The 15,545-nt window shown below is 49.1% G+C and overlaps 6 protein-coding genes across 6 annotated transcripts; 3 read left to right on the top strand and 3 right to left on the bottom strand. All coding sequences in view use genetic code 12, as the record gives it.

Moving 5' to 3' along the window:
- Positions 1 to 3: 3 nt before the first annotated feature.
- DIURU_004179 (guanine nucleotide exchange factor) lies at positions 4 to 2,610 on the bottom strand (the record flags this gene model as incomplete). Its single annotated transcript, XM_034157023.1, has 1 exon — positions 4 to 2,610. One exon carries the CDS (start codon positions 2,608 to 2,610, stop codon positions 4 to 6), a length of 2,607 nt encoding a protein of 868 aa, XP_034011042.1.
- Positions 2,611 to 3,087: 477 nt separating this feature from the next.
- TSR1 (Tsr1p) lies at positions 3,088 to 5,313 on the top strand (the record flags this gene model as incomplete). The annotated part of the gene is made up of 1 exon (XM_034157022.1): positions 3,088 to 5,313. The coding sequence occupies one exon, from the start codon at positions 3,088 to 3,090 to the stop codon at positions 5,311 to 5,313; it is 2,226 nt and encodes a 741-aa protein (XP_034011041.1).
- A 151-nt stretch (positions 5,314 to 5,464) lies between these two features.
- On the bottom strand, positions 5,465 to 6,775 carry EHD3 (mitochondrial 37S ribosomal protein mS47; the record flags this gene model as incomplete). The annotated part of the gene is made up of 1 exon (XM_034157021.1): positions 5,465 to 6,775. The coding sequence occupies one exon, from the start codon at positions 6,773 to 6,775 to the stop codon at positions 5,465 to 5,467; it is 1,311 nt and encodes a 436-aa protein (XP_034011040.1).
- An 835-nt stretch (positions 6,776 to 7,610) lies between these two features.
- On the bottom strand, positions 7,611 to 8,816 carry DIURU_004176 (uncharacterized protein; the record flags this gene model as incomplete). Its single annotated transcript, XM_034157020.1, has 1 exon — positions 7,611 to 8,816. One exon carries the CDS (start codon positions 8,814 to 8,816, stop codon positions 7,611 to 7,613), a length of 1,206 nt encoding a protein of 401 aa, XP_034011039.1.
- A 415-nt stretch (positions 8,817 to 9,231) lies between these two features.
- RPT5 (proteasome regulatory particle base subunit) lies at positions 9,232 to 10,494 on the top strand (the record flags this gene model as incomplete). The annotated part of the gene is made up of 1 exon (XM_034157019.1): positions 9,232 to 10,494. The coding sequence occupies one exon, from the start codon at positions 9,232 to 9,234 to the stop codon at positions 10,492 to 10,494; it is 1,263 nt and encodes a 420-aa protein (XP_034011038.1).
- Positions 10,495 to 11,216: 722 nt separating this feature from the next.
- Positions 11,217 to 15,464, top strand: DIURU_004174 (DNA-directed RNA polymerase III core subunit; the record flags this gene model as incomplete). The annotated part of the gene is made up of 1 exon (XM_034157018.1): positions 11,217 to 15,464. One exon carries the CDS (start codon positions 11,217 to 11,219, stop codon positions 15,462 to 15,464), a length of 4,248 nt encoding a protein of 1,415 aa, XP_034011037.1.
- Between the last annotated feature and the right edge of the window lie 81 nt (positions 15,465 to 15,545).

The following is a 15,545-nucleotide window of genomic DNA, read 5'->3' as shown; positions in this document are numbered from 1 at the left end:
ATCTTAAACTTCATTCACCATAGCGAGACATTGATCAATACACGCTTCCATATTACCATTATTCAAGTGGATAAGATCTGTAATAATGGCAGCATCCATAGACGGGAACATCTCAGAGAGCAACAGAAGAAGCTCGGCAGTATCGGGTTGTTGCAGTTGCGCTTGTTGCTCGTTTGCCAGCAGTGGTATAGGTCCGTCAAAGGGCATTGGGCGAACTGGCTCAAGGTCCAGATCCTTAGGTGCGGGGGGCGGTGGTGATGGTGTCAAAAGGTTGGAAATACCCTTAGTAAACATTTCGGCACTTGTAAGTAAAACACTGCTTGGTGAAGTTCCTGCTCGTTCTTCCGGAACTCGTTGGGGAGTAGGCTGAACAAGATGAACTTTCTGCGTCTTTTCAGCCTCCCATGCTTCCATGTGAGCTTCATATTCTTTAGGATCAATAGTCAAATCAGAGAGACTCAAATTGGTAATGAAAAGCATTGCTGCCTCAAGACTCAGTAAGTAGTACAGTGTTTCTCCACGGTGAAGCCATTCATCACTGCGATATTGTTGAATGTAATGAATGTTCGATATCAAATTCGGAGTTTTCGCCTGGAATATTATTAAAATCAACAAGGGAATAAAGGCATCCGCATTGAGCTCCTGATTGTTTGCTTTGAGAAACGAAAAGATGATTTTGCAGGCATTCAAAATACAAATGATTTTGTCACGAGGCGCCCGATATCGATTGAGCTTATTGAGCTCAGTGACTGCTAACTCAGTGAATTCAACCAGCTCTTTCGTCGTTTCCAAGCTGACTTCCAAATGAGTCAGATTGACCCAAGAATATTTCTCCAATTGACGACTGAACTTTCTGTCTGCCTCCAAGTCTTCCAAGTATTGGTGTGGAATTAATCTCCCCTGGCTGCGATTTTCCACCTCGGGGGGGAAACAATGCTCATATAACCGATTCATGATAAGCTTTTCCAAACCCTCACGCAGGTTTTCACGATCACGTTCATCCATCAGCGCAAACGGTTCGAATAATGCAAACTTTTCATTTATGAAAACTTTGAAGTCAGCGACTGTTTTCACTCTTTGAGAAGCACTAAGTGTATGTCCTTGTCGGCTCATATTGACCAAGAACAGCCTAATATAACGAACAAGGGGATCTGCCAGCTTCTTTCGTAAGTGATTGAGGAACACTTGGAAATCAAAGGGGCGATGTGACACTTGATACTGCTCCAGAGCATCAATCTCCACGGACGGTTTGCGTTTATCGAATTGGGAACTCTTACCACGAGGTATTTTACCCTCTTTATTTTGAGTAGGTGTGGGAATAACGATTTCCCTCAATGCAGGAGACGATGATGTACCAACAAGGTCGTCAATGGGAGCAACTAGAGATGTACGCCCAGATGTCGATGTTTCCGGAATATCAACAGGGCCCGATTGACGTGGTTGCAGTTTTCGCCGAGGTTTGATATTGCCCTTGGGAGGTACTGGAGGTGGAGCTTCATTAGCTTGAGGTTTCAATACTCCAAAGTCAGCCATAGAAGCGTCTTTAGCAGGATGATGCAGTATAGTTGGAATGGATCTGGCAGCTTCACTTGATGTGATTTCCTCGTTACTCTCAGGAATATCCGACAGCTTTTCTATGGATTGCAAATCTTTCGGCGCTTTAGATTCGTCATTCTTGATTGTTTGATCATTGTTTATCTCCTCGTTCAGTGTTGCATCTTCTGAAACATGCTTTATGTCAGCGGAGCTCGTATTTTGAGGCTCTGGTTCGACTGCTTTATCCTGCTTTTCGGAAGTATTGTACAATTCATCTTCATCATCCGCGGGGTGGTTTTTCAGCTCACCATTCTTATCCTCATCCTGCTCTACAGGCTTGCTTGTAGACTCCGCAGCAACCACATCCTCTGATTTGGATTCCTCTTGCGCAGGAGGATTCAAATCAATTGTTTCTTGCTTTGTACCCTTGTTAACGTCTTCTTTATCCTCGTTATCATCGTCGTTGTTGTTGGGGTCAATTGCATGTTCGGCTTCCTCAGTTTCAGCGTGCGCAGTAGGTTGTGGTGCCACATCTGCATCATCCACTGCTTCTGAAACAACTGGAGTGGTTTTCTCCTCTGTAGAGTTGTCTAATGATGAAGAAGTGGGCTGTTCGTCAACAGTTGACTTAGCTGCTGACAAAGGCTCCCACTTTTCGTTTTCCTCGCTTGCATTAGCTGCGACCGCTTTGGCTTCGTTCTCTCCGAAAACGTCCAGTTGATCATCTTTAGAGGTTTTGATAGCTTTCGTGGAGTCTTTGTCTTCTTTATAATCATTCAATTGCTCCTTTGAGTCGAGGGCCACGTTGTCGTCTTCCTTGGCCTTGTTCGTGGAAGTCTTATGTGAATCAACCTTCACTTCGGACGAAGACACCGCTGAAGCATTGGATGAGTCGCTTTCATCCCGAGTCTCAAGGCGAGACAGCAGTTGGTTAAACCTGCCGAGCAAACCAAGTGCATTGCTAGCACCCGGAGCGTCACCCGCCGCTCGGCTTGGTGGCGGATCCGCTGAGAGAGACTCTCCCGTAGTAGTAGACGTGGTAGCCTGTGACTTGAACGGCAAAAAACCATTCATCTTCGGTAATTGGCCTCGTGCTGCTGGGTCACCTCTGTCGTTACTTGGTACAAGTGGAGTGTATATGGCACCGGTCCGGGTGCGCACTCTTACACCCGAAAGGGTTATACATCTTCAACGCTGGTATATAGAAAGCGAAGTGTGGCTTTTATCGTCACACAATCGTTATCATCGTTTGTTTACTTGAGTCAGTGCGGTTCTATTGCAGGGTTCTGACAGTTTACCATATGCTTGACCTTAATAGGTATGACACTCTCAAACCTCTACCAGTTCAAATCATGGAGACACAATCCAAATTTAAGTCAGACTTTTGGCAAAGAACAGGTTTCTAACATAATTGACCTCATCAAACGCTAGCCATCACCCTCATTACTTTCTGAGTTTACGTCTACTTGTTGCAACACCTACTCTCATCTCTCCTGTACACGGTCGCACCTCTGCTCATCGCAACGGATCAACCTTATCAAGCATCGAGCCATGGCTGGGGGGACCTCACACCGATCCACGCTTAAAAAGGACCATAAGCGGTTCAAGCTGCGGCACCTGACCAAAGGTCAGCTCAAAAATGAGCACAAGGGTAAGGTGGAAAAGACCGCCGCCGGCAATAAAGGCCGAAGTCGCCCTTTGTCTAAAATCGAAAGACGCAACCTCGCCAAACAGTTGAAGCAAAACAAGATCGATGACACGAAACAAATCCGCCGGATGTACGATCTGGTGGAGAAGAACGTGTGTGTGATTTCACTTACCGAAGATGTCGATCCCGTCGTGATCGCACAACGATTACTGGGCAGTGAAGACCAATTGGCATACCCTTCGATCACCGTGGTGAAGAACACTCGGTTCAAGCTGACAATGCGTTTCGTCATCCCCGACCACTCCCTGATGCTCGCAATCTTGGACGCTGCTCGCGTGGCTGATTTTGTCGTGTTTGGGTTGTCGGCCACCGAGGAAGTGAGCCCGCAATTTGGTGAACAAATATTGCGTGGGGTCATTGGCCAAGGTATTGCTCTGGCAGTGGGGGTGCTTCCCAACTTGGTGCTGGCCTACCCCAAGCGTAACTTACAATTGGATGTGCGCCAATCGCTTCAATCGTTCTTCAACCACTTCTTCCCCGCCGAAGACAAGTTGTATGCCTTAGAAGTGGAGCTGGAATTGCTCAATTGCCAACGGGTGTTCTGCCAACGCATTCCTCAGCAGATCACTTGGAGAGACCACCACCGCGGGTGGTTGCTTGCTGACAATGTTGGCCACGACGGCAACCACTTGGTGTTGGAAGGGGTGGTGAGAGGTATTGGTCTTCACGCCAACCGTTTAGTTCATCTTCCGAACTTTGGTGACTTCCAAATTGCTAAGATCGAGCTTAAGGAAACTGAATACCTTCCCGATGAAGACCGGGATACTTTAGATCAATTGAACCCTGAAGTCGATATGGAAGACGTTAACGATGACATCGAAGACTTCTACAGCGAAGGTGTTCGTATGGAAGGGCGCCTGTATATTGACGCTGGCAACAACCGTCCCACTCGTCGTTTTGCTTTGCCTAAGGGGACTCTGGACTACCAAGCTAAGTGGTTGATTGACGACGTGTTGGAGGATGTCAGTGACGTTGAAGAAGAATCTGAATTCACTGGGTTCGACAACGACGACGCCATGGAAGACGACCAAGACGTTGAATTCGACGATACCGCCTCCATGGCCCCTACGGAAGCCACCGGGATGCACATTGATCTTTCGCCCGAGGAGGAAGAGAGACAGCTTGCGGAGTTCCGTAAACTCGAACACGAAGACGCCGAATTTCCCGACGAAATTGAATTGCACCCCAGTGAATCGGGTAAGGAGCGTCTCGCGGCTTACCGTGGGGTCAAATCCTTGGCTGGTTGCGACTGGGATTACGATGAATTCGATGTCGAAGCTCCTCAAGAGTGGCTGAAATTGTTACGTGTTGGTAACTACAAGGCTACCGCCAACAAGTTGCACAAGGATGCCGAAGCCGCCGCTCAATGTGGCATGGGTACCCGCGTGAGACTCTACATCGACGCCCCGGCAGCAGTGATGGAATCGTTGAACCCCCAGGTTGCCCCCGTGGTCGTGTTCGGCTTGATGCCCCACGAGAACAAGTACGGGGTGTGCAACTGGCAATTCTCGAAGTGGGAAGACTACGAGAAGCCCATTGCCTCCGAACAACCGCTCGTGGTGCAATACGGGTTCAGAAGAATCATCATCAACCCGTTGTTCTCGGGCCAACAGCATCACAAGAACAACGTCCAGAAATTCGAGTCGTTCGTCCACGACCTGGCTGTGGCCACGGCGTTGGCCCCCGTCACGTTTTCGCAGGCGCCGTCGCTTTTCTTCAAGCCCACTTCCGAAGGCTTGGGCGTGGAGTTCGTCGGGCAAGGTACTTTCCTCAACTGCGATCACACCCGTATCATTGCTCAAAGAGCTGTTCTCACCGGTCACCCGGTCAAGATTCACAAGCGGGTGGTCACGGTGCGGTACATGTTCTTCAACACCGACGACATCAATTACTTCAAGGCAATCCCCTTGTTCACCAAGCTGGGGCGCACTGGTTTTATCAAGGAGTCGTTGGGTACTCACGGTTACTTCAAGGCTACTTTCGACGGCAAGTTGACTTCGCAAGACATTGTTGGCATGAGCATGTACAAGCGGGTGTGGCCCCGTATGGCTCAGGAGTTTACTCCGTAAATTGTATATTACACGCTGATAGTTTCATTATTCAGACAGCACATAAGAATTCATATATAATGCTGAGACTACCAAGCGACTACAGTAATGATCCTTTGGATGACTATGTGATTCCAAATTCTATGTATTACTTATCATTTAATCCTATACGTTAGTTTCTCCACGAAACATACTTGCCGTCATACTTACTAGCATCACCGTGGACAGCAAGAGCCGCGGTCACCTTTTCAGCCACACCGGCCTTGTGGTTGGTCTTCTTGTCAAAGTGGGCCACCACTTCCTTGGGGGTGGGCAAGTACAGACGGTTGGAGCCATCGGCACCAGCAATGAATTCAGCGATCTGTTGGTTGGTGGGCAAACCCATGTGGAAGGGGTATTGCTTGAAATCAATGCCGAAGTACTTGTTTAAGAGGGGTTCTCTCAAGTACTTGGTGGTGTTGATCGAGGGAGTGACCACCTTTTGCACGAACGCATCATCAATCTTCGAGGCCGCGGTCCATTCGGGGAAGAACGGTTCCTTGATCTTCTTGATCAACTTGTGCGAGACACCCTTGACAAAGTCGTTGTCTTCGACGGGGATGCATTGGATGTTGGTGGCAGCAATCATTTCTTGTTCCAATTGCTTGCGGATGGTGTTGGTAGAACCACGCTTCAAAAGTTCAAAGGCAACCTTGAGCGACGAAGTGGGTTTCTTCTTCAAGGTGTCCAACAACTTGGCGGCGAAGGGGCTGCCTTGCTTTTCGAGGTATTCAAACACGGATTCAATCAGCTTTTGCGAGAAAGCGGCGTTGATGGTGGCAAGTTCATCGCCAGTGAAGGGGAACTTGGCGCCTTCGGGCAATTGGTTGACCGAGAATTCTTCAAGCACTTGGTTGACTTGAGCAAAGTATTCCAGGTTGTTGTAGATGACATCCATGCCGGCGGTGGCTTGGCCGTTGATCTTGGGCGGTTGCAAGTTAGCCAAACGGTTGATCAAGGCATCGATTTGGTCCAGGGGAACAAAGTGGGTGGCGAAACCAGCGAGGTAAGCGTCAACACCGGACATGACCGAACCGGTAAGGGCGTAGTAGTAACCAAGCTTGTCGTCCAACTTGGGCAAGAAGAAGGTGGTACCGACGTCGGGAAAGAAACCAATGTCCATTTCGGGCATGGCAAGCTTAGTCTTTTCGGTAGCGACACGGAAAGGAGCGTGTAACGAGATACCGCAGCCACCACCCATGGTGATCCCGTCCATAAGGGAAACGTAAGGCTTGGGGAAGGTGGAGATCAAGTAGTTCAAGTTGTATTCCTTCTGGAAGAAGTCAGCCCCGTAGCCAGGGTTGCCGTCGACGATGGATTCGGCGCAGGCAGCGACGTCACCACCGGCGCACAACGCCTTCTTGATGGTGGATGTGAGGATGGTGACTCCCAGCACCGACGATTGCGCTTGCAGAGTCAACTCAGGCAACATCAAGTCGACCATCTCGGTGTTAAGCGAATTGAGCTTCTTGGGTCTGGTACGTTAGTATTTGTGTCTAGTTGAGCCATGAATGAAGGGGACGCGGACAGTTTTTTGGTATATCACTATCCTCTTCTTTCAAACTGGGAACCTCATCACATACCTGTTAAGCTCAATGATGCGAGCATTATTCTTGGTCTTGAAAAGAACCACCGGTTCGGATGCGGACATGGCGAGGGTTCTTGCAAATCGGAGTGAGCGAGACATCGTGAGGCGATCCGGCTCTAATTTATATGGGATAATATATACAGGCGAGGGGAACCGAGCGGGGGATTGTTCCACGGAAGAATTGGTAGTGCGAAAAGGTCAGAGCTCTTGTATATTGTGTGCAGGATGGGACTCTACGACGACCAATCAGCACTAGGTTGAGCTAATGGCGGCTAGTGGTGGTTAAAGCGGCAAGCGAGGTTGACTCAATTTATTCTATGCGATTTTCAAACTGAAAATATAAATAGGTACAGACTCCGCCAGCGGCCCGCGTTATCTCGGTGTGGCTGGTTGCCGGGAGATTGCGACATACACGTCCCACCGCCAGTCCGCACCGCCAGGGACAGCTTTTTGTGGGGTAGCCGCCGACACCCGAGCATAAGTAACCCCGGTGAAATTTCCGCGAAGGTTTTCAAAACCGAGCAATCTCCGACAACACAGCTGAATTCGCCCATTTCCAATGGTAATGGCGGAGCCGATCTTGCTCACGTCAGACAAATACTGGGTAGGGGTAGTTTTCACATGATTAAATTCGCGGCAACTTCCGGTAAGCCGCAGGCGATTATCAGTGGAGGTTTTTGTGGCGCCCAATTTATAGATCGTACTCAAGAACAAGATGACACTCTTGGCGGGACTCGCCTCGCTCAGGCAACTTGTAGTCAAACAACTTCGCCTGGTCATACAGAGCTACGTAGAGGTGGTGTTGCTGGCTAAACCCAAGTTCCACTCGAGCGTGGGTTCCAGCTAGGCGGACATAGGCGAATGCTCGCTTGGGCTCAAGAAAGTCCTTGTAGGGAAGTTTCTTCATTATACCCAGCATCACCAGCCGTTTTTTCCCTTCCTTTGCCACTAACAAATTCGCGAGATTATCATTGAGTTCGTCTTCGTTGTCATCGGGCTTAGATACTTGATTTCCATCAAGCAAGTCAAACAAGTGAACGGTATTCTCCAGAGCACACCCAAGAACTTCCGCTTCTTGGTCGAATACTAACAGAGCAATTGCAGTAGGATTGTGGCCCCGACGAAACGCTTGAACCGAGGTGATCGCCCCCAGCTCCCAAGTGAAAACTCTCACCACTGTACCTTTAGTCAGAGCCGTAGCAATGGAAAGCTTGGGCGAAGAGCTCGTACCATACACAGTGATGTGGCCAATGGTACTATCGTGGGCTTTAAATGCAAATAGTGGCCGGCTATCTATGGTGTCATATAGCACAACATAGCCGGTCTTTTTACGCAATTGATGCGGCGTTAACGACTTACCGTCGGGATGATACACTGGGAATTCACTCTCCCATATCGGCAGATTTTTGTCTATGTTCTCCACGGCGAAAGCCAAGGTTTTGTCGTCCCGAGCCAAGTCGTACGGACCAGACTTGGCCGCAATTGTCCCCACCAGTTTCACCTGGGAGAGGTCGTAAATGCTAAGCGTGGACGTGGTAGCCACCACAAGTCGTTTTTTGTTGAGCTTGACCCCAACAATGTCTTCGGAAAACCGTAGAGTACACACTTTAACGTGTTGCTTCAAATTGTGGATCTCTACCTGACGAGGCTCGTTCTCTGGAACAATAATCGTAAGCAGAGTACTCAATAGCATCTTCAAAAACTTTGTGGGACACTCACTAGCGTCCATATCCACATCGTCGGGCGCCAGGTCCAGCAGCACCACCAGCTTCCGCCGAGCGGATTTGAAACTCAGATAGTATTCGCCAAAAGGATCGGTGGTGTAGATGGTATATCCGGTTGGCGTTGCCACCATCAACAGGGTGTAGTCCTGGTTGAACTCGAGATCGTTGATCATGTGGGGAAGGAGGGGCGGGACAAAATGTGGCACTGAACAATGAGCCTAATGTGGATGATGGTTGTGTATCGGAAATTCACGAGTTGGTCGAGATGAATACCACTCGAAACTGTTACAACTACTTTTATCAAAAATGTGTGTTAGAGTGTTCGTAAGAGATTTCCTTGCCTTGTGAAGCCAACCTTGGGACCAACGCGTGTAGACTTCACCTGCAAATGATTAAAGCAACGCAACCTCTAGTAACATAAATCCCTAATAGTGACGTATACCAAGTTCCTAAACGTAAACTTCACTCATCGTTCAATAAAGTATATCGCTTGAGGTTTGCCCTTGGTTGTTCCACCGCCTTCTCGCCATAGCGCCGGTCGCATTTTTGCCACTCACCGCGAGATCGCAGTTAAACCCACTTTAAACCATGGCGTCCGAAGACGATGAGTTGCTCAATGAGATCATGCAACTGCTGACGGAGGATATCATCAACCGGACAAAGCTTCTTGATAACGACATTAAGGTGATGCGCCTGGAGCTGCAGCGGTTGACCCACGAGAAGACAGTGATGCTTGAGCGCATCAAGGACAATCAAGAGAAGATTGCCAACAACAAGCAGTTACCCTTCCTTGTTGGTAACGTTGTTGAGTTGTTGGACCTTGACGTCGACAAGGAACTGACGGAACAGGGCGCCAATGTCGACCTCGACGCCACCCGCACCGGCAAGCTGGCGGTGATCAAGACGCTGACGCGGCAAACCATCTTCTTGCCGATGATTGGTCTTGTAGACCCTACAAAGCTCAAACCTAACGATTTGATTGGGTTGAACAAGGATCTGTATTTGATCCTCGACACATTGCCTCTGGAGTACGACTCGCGAGTCAAGGCGATGGAGGTGGACGAGAAGCCTACCGAAGACTACAGCGACATTGGGGGTTTGGACAAACAGATCGAAGAGTTGATTGAGGCGGTGGTATTGCCAATGCAACAAGCAGACAAATTCAAGAACTTGGGGGTAAAGCCTCCGAAGGGGGCCCTTATGTACGGGCCTCCGGGTACAGGGAAGACGTTGTTGGCCAGAGCATGTGCGGCTCAGTCAGGGGCTACTTTCCTCAAACTTGCTGCTCCTCAATTGGTGCAAATGTTCATTGGTGATGGGGCTAAGCTTGTGCGGGACGCGTTCGCTTTGGCCAAAGAGAAGGCACCCACGATTATTTTCATCGATGAATTAGATGCCATTGGTACTAAAAGATTCGACTCGGATAAGCTGGGTGATCGTGAAGTGCAAAGAACTATGTTGGAACTTTTGAACCAGTTGGACGGGTTCGGCTCTGATGACCGGGTAAAGGTGTTGGCGGCGACGAACAGAGTCGATACTTTGGACCCCGCTTTGCTTCGACTGGGTCGTCTTGACCGTAAGATCGAGTTCCCGTTGCCTCTGGAAGAAGCGAGAGAGCTGGTACTCAAAATTCATGCCCGTAAGTTGAACTGCGACAACAACCTGGTTAACTGGAGAGAGTTGGCGCGACTGACCGATGAATTCAACGGTGCGCAGCTTAAGGCTGTTACCGTTGAAGCCGGTATGATTGCTTTGCGTAATGGCAAGCTGATCATCAAGCACGAAGACTTCGTCGAAGCCATTGCCGAAGTGCAAGCCCGTAAGAGCAAGAGTGTAAACTTCTACGCTTAGTGTAATACACAAATAGTTCCGTTTATATTCCCATGTAAAATCATCATTATTAATGCTGCTTCTTCAATTCTTCCTTCAACTTTTCGGCGAACTCCAGTTGGTTGTTGTCATCTTCCCAGTCTTCTTCCCAAAGGTCTTGGCTCACTTCTGGCCGCGGCGCAGACCACTTGGCATCTTCAGGGAAGTCTTCGAACTCGTCGTCTTCTTCAAGGGTCTTGACAAATTCAGGCATTGAGGATACTTTTCGTTGGTGGCAAACTGTTACACTGGAGAAGATGGTTCGCACTGATTACGTCGACCTGCATGTAAGTGGCTGATCAGTGTCTCTTCAGCCACAACACCTCTCGCCTATACCCTCAAAATATCACTGGCCATGTTCTAATTAACGTCAGAGATTGACTTAAACTCTTACTGAGAAGATGTGGAGCTTTTGATCAATTCGAGATTGCAGCTGGATCTACCAATTTTCAGCCTCAATAAAAGTGTTGACAAATTTATTGCACTGGTATTCGTTTGGGACTTTGAGTTTAAACCTCTCTTTAGAACTACAATCACACTTAACAACTGGCTGACGTCATATAATGACTCAATTTTTTCGGTCATCCTTTAACTGATTGTCGAAGGGTTTTGACGTTCTTAGATATTCGGTGCGCACACGAGCCCTGCTCGCGGCTCTCATCGCGTATATACCAAAAATCGCATCAGATCTCCTCACCGTCCTCATGAAAGAAGTGGTCGTGGATGAGCCTCCCAAGTGCATCAAGGGGCTCGACTTCGGTCTGTTTGCCGCTCGTGATATCTTGGCACAGTCCGAGGTTGAGGTGACCACTCGAGATCTTTACGATCTCGAGAAGGGCCGTACACCCAAAGAACATGGTGCTCTAGATACCAAGATGGGGATCTCGCTGAACTCGCTGGAGTGTGCCACTTGTCATGGAAACTTGGCCAGTTGTCACGGTCACTTTGGTCACGTCAAGTTGGCCCTCCCAGTGTTCCACGTGGGATACTTCAAGCAGATCATCCAGATTCTTCAGCAGATCTGTAAGAACTGTGGTAAGGTGCTTTTGGACGATAACATGCGCCAGCTGTTGGGAGCGGAGTTACAACGGTGCACCAACGGTGCTGGTTCCGACAACTTGCGTCGCATGAAGGCGCTCAAGAAGATTGTTGACCAGTGTAAGAAGACGCGGCGATGCTTCTACTGTAACCACGTGCAGGGGGTGGTGAAGAAGGCTGCGCTGGGTAGTCTGGGTCCCGCTGGGCTTAAGATTGTCCACGATACTTTCCGTTGGATCGGGAAGAAGCCCACTCCGGAAAAGGAAGTGTGGGATAAAGAGTTCGAACAGGTTTGGTACCGTAACCCCGAACTCGAAAAGTACCTGAAGCGGGTGATGGAAGACTTGAACCCGCTTAAAGTGCTCAACCTTTTCAAACAGATCCTGTCGTCCGACTGTTTATTGTTGGGAATGGACCCTGAGCGTGGTCGCCCGGAAATGTACATCTGGCGATTCTTGCCCGTTCCCCCTGTGTGTATCCGTCCCTCGGTGATGATGGATGCCCAATCTAACGAAGATGACTTGACGGTGAAGATCACCGAAATCGTGTGGACACTGTCGATGATTAAAGCTGGGATCGAAAAGGGTATTGGTATCAACCAATTGCTCGAACAGTGGGATTACTTGCAATTAGCGGTGGCGATGTACATTAATGCTGACTCCGTTAACCCGGCATCATTACCTTCTCTGAGCTCGGGTAGTGGGGCTAAGGCTAAGCCTATCCGTGGTTTCTGCCAGCGGTTGAAGGGTAAACAAGGTCGTTTCCGTGGTAACTTGCTGGGTAAGCGTGTTGACTTCTCGGGGCGTACCGTCATTTCCCCCGACCCTAATTTACGCATTGACGAAGTTGCCGTGCCCAATCTTGTTGCTAAAGTGTTGACTTACCCGGAACGAGTGACCCGATACAATAAGCAAAAGCTTCAACGACTTGTGCGCAACGGTCCCGATGTCCACCCTGGTGCCAACTACTTACTCAAACAAAATGAAGAAGCAAAGCGTAACTTAAGATATGGTGACCGCCAGAAGTTGGCGAAGTTCTTGGCCATTGGTGATGTGGTGGAACGTCATCTCGAAGATGGTGATGTGGTGTTGTTTAACCGTCAACCGTCATTGCATCGTCTTTCAATTTTATCGCATTACGCCAAGATTCGGCCCTGGAGAACGTTCAGACTTAATGAATGTGTCTGTACTCCCTACAACGCCGATTTTGATGGTGACGAAATGAACTTGCATGTCCCCCAAACCGAAGAAGCTCGTGCTGAAGCTATTAATTTGATGGGGGTGAAAAACAATTTGTTGACTCCCAAGTCGGGTGAACCGATTATCGCCGCCACTCAGGATTTCATCACTGCATCGTACTTAATCTCCCACAAGGACTCCTTTTACACTCGAGCAGAATTCTGTGAACTTTTGGCGATGATGAGTGACGCCAACCTCAAGTTTGATCTTCCTCCTCCCGCCATCTTTAAGCCTGAACGCATGTGGACTGGTAAGCAAGTGTTCAGCATGTTGATTCGTCCCAACCGCCAGCTGCCAGTGGTGATCAACTTGGATGCCAAGTGTAAGACTTGTGAAAAGGCTGATCCTCCCGAAATGTCTCCCAACGATGGGTATGTTATCATCAGAGGCTCGGAAGTGTTACTGGGGGTGATGGACAAGTCGCTTTTGGGTGATGGTAAGAAGCATTCCGTGTTCTACACGATTTTGCGAGACTTTGGTCCCGTCGAAGCCGCCGAGGCCATGAACCGGATGGCCAAGTTATCTGCCAGATACTTGGGTAACCGTGGTTTCTCTATCGGTATCTCTGACGTCACTCCCGGTGACGACTTGAAGCGTCGTAAGGAGTTGATGGTCGAGCGGGCCTACCTCGAGTGTGACCAATTGATTGACAAGTATAACCGGGGTAAATTGGAAACTCAACCCGGTTGTAACGAAGAACAGACCCTTGAAGCGAAGATTGGTGGTCTTTTGTCCAAGGTCAGAGAACAAGTCGGGGAGGTGTGTATCAAGGAGTTGGATGCTCTTAACGCCCCGCTTATTATGGCCACATGTGGGTCGAAGGGGTCGACGCTTAACGTCTCGCAAATGGTGGCGGTTGTCGGTCAGCAGATTATTTCTGGTAACCGTGTTCCTGACGGGTTTCAGGACCGGTCGTTGCCCCATTTCACCAAGAACTCGAAGACGCCGCAGTCGAAGGGTTTCGTGCGCAATTCGTTCTTCCTGGGGCTTACTCCCCCCGAATTCTTGTTCCACGCCATTTCCGGTCGTGAAGGGTTGGTCGATACTGCCGTTAAAACTGCCGAAACCGGTTACATGTCTCGTCGTTTGATGAAGTCGTTGGAAGATTTGAGTGCTCAGTACGACAACACCGTGCGGAACTCGCTGAACGGTATTGTGCAGTTCCGCTACGGTGGTGATGGCTTGGACCCCTTCGATATGGAAGGTGATGCCGTTCCTGTCAACTTTGAACGTCAATGGAACCATCTGTTCAACGTGACTATGGATCTTGACGCTTCAGGGTTGTTGCCTGTTGAAGTAATCAAGAAGACCAAGAAACTACTTCCAGTGAAGGAGGGCTCTCCCGATGCCAAGTTCAAGCAGCTGGTGATTGAGTTCGTCACCAAGAAGGCCGACCGGTTAGCTGAGTTACGCGATCGTTACCTGCTTAGCGATAACATGCGTGATGGCGATCTGCCTGAACAAATTGCTGTTGACCAAGTGCTTAAGATCACTGAACGTTGTTTGACTCACTTTATCGACACTTGTCGTACCAAGTACACTCGGGCGCTTGTGGAACCGGGTACTGCCGTCGGTGCCATTGGTGCTCAATCCATTGGTGAACCCGGTACGCAAATGACGTTGAAGACTTTCCACTTTGCTGGTGTGGCGTCGATGAACGTCACGTTGGGGGTGCCTCGTATTAAGGAAATTATTAACGCGTCGAAGGTGATTTCCACCCCGATTATCAAGTCGGTGTTGGTGAATCCTGATGATGAAATTGCCGCTCGGGTGGTTAAGGGGCGTATTGAAAAGACATTGTTGCTGGACGTGGCGTTCAGTATTTCTGATGTCTACAAAAACAACATGCTGTACTTGCTGATCCATGTCGATATGGACACCATCGAGAAGTTGCAATTGGAATTGACGATGGACCAAATTGCGTCGGCGGTGGTCAAGGCTCCCAAGCTTAAGATCAGTCCCGGTGATGTGTCGGTGCTGAAGAATACCATCAACGTCTTGGTTACTCTCCGAGAAACCAAGGCTGAACAGATTAAGGGCCTTACCCAGCCTACTGCTCTTTTCTTCCGCATGCAACAACTCAAGCGGGCCCTCCCCAACATTGTCATTAAGGGGTTGCCGACGGTGTTCAGAGCTGTCATCAATATCCGTGATGATCTGAAAAAGGAATTGTTGGTCGAAGGTTACGGGCTCAAGGAAGTGATGCTGACCGACGGTATTGTCGGCACCAAGACTCTGACTAACCACGTGCTTGAGTGTATGCAAGTGTTAGGGATTGAGGCTGCTCGTTCTTCGATCATTCACGAAATTGACTATACCATGAGTAGTCACGGGATGGCGGTGGATCCTCGTCACATTCAGTTGTTAGGGGACGTGATGACCTACAAGGGTGAAGTGTTGGGTATTACCCGTTTCGGGTTGCTGAAGATGCGGGATTCGGTGTTGCAATTGGCGTCGTTCGAAAAGACGACCGATCACTTGTTTGATGCTGCATTCTACCTCAAGTCGGACAAGATCGAAGGGGTGTCCGAGTGTATTATCTTGGGGCAAACTATGGGTGTTGGTACCGGTAGTTTCAAGTTGGTGAAGACGAGTAACTTTGACTCGGCGAAGGCGTTGCGTCGTAACGAGACTTGGTTCGAAAAATTGGCGACTCCGGTGGCGGCGTCGGCATAAAGATATGATAAATAACGATAATAATATATTGATAGTGAAAATTATGGCATTATTCCGTCGATGCGATAGGGGTCATTAGTA

Source organism: Diutina rugosa (assembly GCF_008704595.1).
Source record: "Diutina rugosa strain CBS 613 chromosome Unknown scaffold51_size91455, whole genome shotgun sequence".
NCBI classification, from domain to species: Eukaryota; Fungi; Ascomycota; class Pichiomycetes; order Serinales; family Debaryomycetaceae; genus Diutina; species Diutina rugosa.
Note: the sequence above shows the minus strand (reverse complement) of the source record. Positions and strands in the feature narration are given on the sequence as shown.